Consider the following 4,606-nt stretch of genomic DNA (forward strand, 5'->3'; position numbering starts at 1 on the left):
AAATTTCATCGCTCTAGGACAAACCGTTCTTGAGATATTTTGTATACCATATTTTCCCATTTAAACCTGTGGTACACACATACATACATACGTACAGACCATGGGCTAAAAATCACTTTTTTGACATCAGGGGATCCCAAAACGGATGTTTTTATGAGTACAATTTTGGAATACCACTGGTTCGATAGCATTCTTTAAGCCCTTTCTTTTGATAAAATTGGATCTTGAAAAAGTTCGTCCAGTTCAGACTTATGAGCGTAGACCCACAGGTGGGCCAATAAATGGTACGTTTTTTAGGTGGGCCAATAAATGGTACACTTACCCTAGGTAGGCACTCCCTTACGGATATTATTGTAGGTATTTATCACTATTGTACCTACTGTTAAAAAATATAAATAAAATAAAGCACTGTTTATACTAAAGGGGACTACACATCTATCCTGCAAGCCGGTTCGTGCATGCCGGTTCGTGCCAAATACCTGTCCGTCGTGCAAGAGTGAAGGCACGATCGTGCTAAATGGCACGATTTGTCTGCATGAAGCCTCGCACGAAGTAGGTACTGGAAAAAAAATCCAATCAGTTTTGATTTTAGCACGAAAGGACATCGTGCCAGTGTACTTTTTCCCAGTTTTTATTAATGAATATTTTGTCAAAATGTCTGATAATTTTTTTTCACGAAGTTTTTTGCCATCTTTCATTGATCTATATAGGTAGCAACCGTGTTTGTGGCGCGTAAAGTGCAAAGATCATTCGAATATAGATAAGCGAAACCTTGCATATAATGTGTTACTTGAATTTACTAAAACACATATTCCGGAATGTGATTCTGCATATGTAAAGAAAAAAATAGACACCATGAGAGGTAGCTACAGAAGAGAAAAGAAGAAAGTAAAAGCTTCTAAAGGAACAGGAAGTTCTACAGAGGGGGTGTACATTCCAAAACTGTGGTATTACCACCTGCTTGACTTCTTGGCGGACGAGGAGGAGGTTCGTTCATCCATTTCAACTCTAGACCCCCCAACTCAAGCATTGGAGTCGGATGCGCCACCAAGTGTCGACAGAAATGATGAGGAAATAGATGTGGAGTTACTTGAAGAAGAGGTAATTATAAAACACAGAGTTTATTTTTCATAGGTAGGTACATTTTTACTTTCCTTATTTATGTTCTAATTGAAACAGTAAAAGAAAATAAAAAAATCAACGTACGTTTAAAGTTGAGAAAATTTCCTACAAAACCAAGTGGTCACAAAGGATTTTACGTAAAGCGAACCTTTTCAAATTAACCATTGAACTTGATAAGTTTTTTCAAGATACCCTAAAATGTGCACAGTAACAAAGGTAGGCGAATAGATATCGGACAAACAAAAATTAGAGTAATTTTATTCTTTGAGATTGTCAGGCACCATAAGGTGATGGTAAAAACAAATTTGAGACCTCCAAATCTGAGGGGAGAACTTTTGGTGGCCGAAAAACCGCCAAAAAAACAATTTTCGGCCGTATTTCGGCGGTTTTTTTGGCCACCAAGAGTTCTACCCTCAGATTTGGAGGTCTCAAATTTGTTTTTACAATCACCTCATGTTACCTGACAATCTCAGAAAATAAAATCGTTTACCCTAATTTTTGTTTGTCCGATATCTATTCGCCTACCTTTGTTACTGTGCACATTATAGGGTATCTTGAAAAAACTTTCAAGTTCAATGGTCAATTTGAAAAGGTTCGCTTTACGTAAAATCCTTTGTGACCACTTGATTTTGTAGGAAATTTTCTCAACGTATGTTTTTACTTTTTACATTAAGGGCGTGGTTGAGGAGTTATAGGCGGATAACTGAAAAAAGTGCCAAAAGTATGCACTTTTTTCAAGGTTCCCCCCCCCCCAAAGTTATCCCCTGGGATTTCGAGGTCGAAAATTTATAATTTAAATGCGCATAGCGACCGGTGCCAGCATGGTAGGTAAACATTGGGAGCTGGATTATTGAGATATTTAGAAAATTCTACTATGCTGCAGTGAGCACCAAAGTTGTGATATAATAACAGAGAAACGGCATTTAGTTATTTGATTTATAGGTGCTGGTGTAACACGAGCACGCCAAAAAGTAACCTGTTGAAATGAGTGCAAATGGATTCATTCTCCTGATCAAAATATATTTCATTATTAATTTTCTCTCAATTTTTCCACCAGGTATCCAAGAGATGTTCCACTATAATGTAGGAAATTTTGTGTACTTTAAATATTGGTGTTCACAAAAATTGCGTAGGACGTAGGACGCACGGTTTAGGAGTTATAAGCGAAAAACTGAAAAAAGTGCGAAATTTCGGCCGTTTTCTGGCGGTTTTTCCGCCGACAAAAGTTCTCCCCTCAACTCTCGAGGTCTCGATTTTAGTATGACACTTCCCCCACCATACCTAACGATCCTATGAAAAAAAAATCGCAAATTTAATCCCACACTCACCTCAGTATACCTAACAATCCTGGCTGGGAAAATTGTCTGACTTTGAAAAAAAATTTCCGACCATTTTTCGGTCACCTACTTGACCTACAGGCTGCTGTAACAGCACTATAATGTAGGAAATTTTGTGTACTTTAATATTGGTGTTCACAAAAATTGCGTAGGACGCACGGTTTAGGAGTTATAAGCGAAAAACTGAAAAAAGTGCGAAATTTCGGCCGTATTCTGGCGGTTTTTCCGCCGACAAAAGTTCTCCCCTCAACTCTCGAGGTCTCGATTTTAGTATGACCTAACGATCCTATGAAAAAAAATCGCTTGTTCTAATTATTGCAAGGTGAGCCATTGTTAAATTCCTCTATCTATTGGGTTACTATCTAAATTTTATTTCATTTGCTTAAAAATTATCATTTCTTTTTTGTTTCAGAATCGCTTGTTCTAATTATGGCAAGGTAAGCCATTGTTAAATTCCTCTATCTATTGGGTTACTATCTAAATTTTATTTCATTTGCTTAAAAATTATCATTTCTTTTTTGTTTCAGACCATTGACGCAAATGTTATCATTCCTCCTACAAATCCCAGAAAGAGATCCAGGCCAAGTGGTGACGGCAATGCAACCTCTCAAATTCTGGAGAAGGCTATGAAATTTCTAGAAAAGGATCAAGATGAATATGATATGATTGGTGGGAATGTAACCGCCAAGCTCAGAAAAATGGACTCAACCCAAGCTCTTCTCGCGGAATCTCTAATTGGGCAAGTGCTGATGGCTGGTGTTCTTAATAAATTGACAACAAGTTCTACTTTTTCAATTACGCCATTCCAATCGGACAGGAGCGCATCAGCTACACCGTACTATACATCGGAATCAGGCTGTGTTTATGAACAGGGCTGAGATGAGCTCGGACGAGGTGAGATAGGATATTGTTTCTACAGTTTTGCATTGGAGTGGTATCAATGACGCCATTCCAATCGGACAGGAGCGCATCAGCTACACCGTACTATACATCGGAATCAAGTCACGATGCAGCCCCATAATAACCATTACCATAGCCGATCAGCTTGTAATGCTGGGAATAACATCTGAGCCTGCCTCGGCGAGTAATAAAACGGCGTAGACCAGAGTACTTACAGTTTATCAGATTAGAGGATTTTATTTGGTACACGAAACAAGTAAATGTTACACAAAAGACAAATACTACAAATTATGAATAAAAGGCTAAATAAAGGTATTCAAAATACTTGACATCACTAGATTTTGTGCTAAATTCTGGGAAGCTTCCGTAACCTTTCTCAGTTTAGGCCTAACTAACTTTTTCAAAACAAAAACGGACACAACAAAATCGTGCTTTGCACGATTTGCAAGCTTCGTGCGAGGTTTGTTCCAGGCAAATCTGCACGTCGTGCCCCACCGGATAGATGTGTAACCCCCTTAATACATAAATGCTTGTCACAAATGTCGTTCCCTGCTTAATACACTACGCTAAATTTTACGACCTAACTTGGACCCGATCACTCGAACCACCAACTTCCAGATCCAGAGTCCACCGCGCTAACCACTACACCACTGAGGTTGGTCCCAATGGCATGGCGTTCAGGATGTTCAGTGACAGCCAACAGCTTACGGGAATACCAGGAATCTTCTTCAGAATCCGAAATATTCAATGCACATACAGGAAAAGATTCGCCACTGCTACAGCTGGGAATGCGCGACAAAGCGTCCGGAACATGGTTCAGCGCTCCTTTTCGAGATTATTTTCCATCATACCATAAGGAATGAAAGGTCACAACATTGTACTCATAGGTACATTTCATATTGAAAGTCTCTTGACTTGAAGCTTTTTTCTTTAAATACGCTCTTTGTTCCCAACTCTCTCTGTCTCTATCTCTCTCTTTCTCTCTCTCTCTCTTTCTTTCCCTCCCTCTCTGTCTTACCTAATAAATCTCTTTCTCCTTTTCTTCTCTCTCTTTTTGCTTTCCGTCTCTCTCTCTCTCTCTCTCTCTCTCTCTCTCGCTGTGACATTATATCCTCGCACTCTAGAACAGAAGAGAGAGTGAGAAGGAATGAGGAAATCCAACTCTAGGACAGAAGAGAGAGTGAGAGGGAATGAGGAAAACGAGGGCCTTTTATTTTATGTTGCGATATTTATTGTATTTTCATACG

The 4,606-nt window shown here is 39.0% G+C and overlaps 1 protein-coding gene across 1 annotated transcript; it reads left to right on the top strand.

Moving 5' to 3' along the window:
• Nucleotides 1–433: 433 nt before the first annotated feature.
• LOC103514268 lies at nt 434–3,346 on the top strand. The gene is made up of 2 exons (XM_026827291.1): nt 434–1,101; nt 2,987–3,346. The coding sequence occupies exons 1-2, from the start codon at nt 856–858 to the stop codon at nt 3,335–3,337; spliced, it is 597 nt and encodes a 198-aa protein (XP_026683092.1). The 5' UTR covers nt 434–855; the 3' UTR covers nt 3,338–3,346.
• Nucleotides 3,347–4,606: the final 1,260 nt, after the last annotated feature.

Source organism: Diaphorina citri, unplaced genomic scaffold (genome assembly GCF_000475195.1).
Source record: "Diaphorina citri unplaced genomic scaffold, Diaci psyllid genome assembly version 1.1 scaffold1112, whole genome shotgun sequence".
Classification (NCBI taxonomy): Eukaryota; Metazoa; Arthropoda; class Insecta; order Hemiptera; family Psyllidae; genus Diaphorina; species Diaphorina citri.

Coding starts and splice junctions, on each gene's coding strand:
- LOC103514268 (XM_026827291.1), top strand. CDS start 856: ATGAGAGGTAGCTACAGAAGAGAAAAGAAGAAAGTAAAAGCTTCTAAA. Junction 1,102..2,986: donor TGGAGTTACTTGAAGAAGAG/GTAATTATAAAA, acceptor TTTTTGTTTCAG/ACCATTGACGCAAATGTTAT.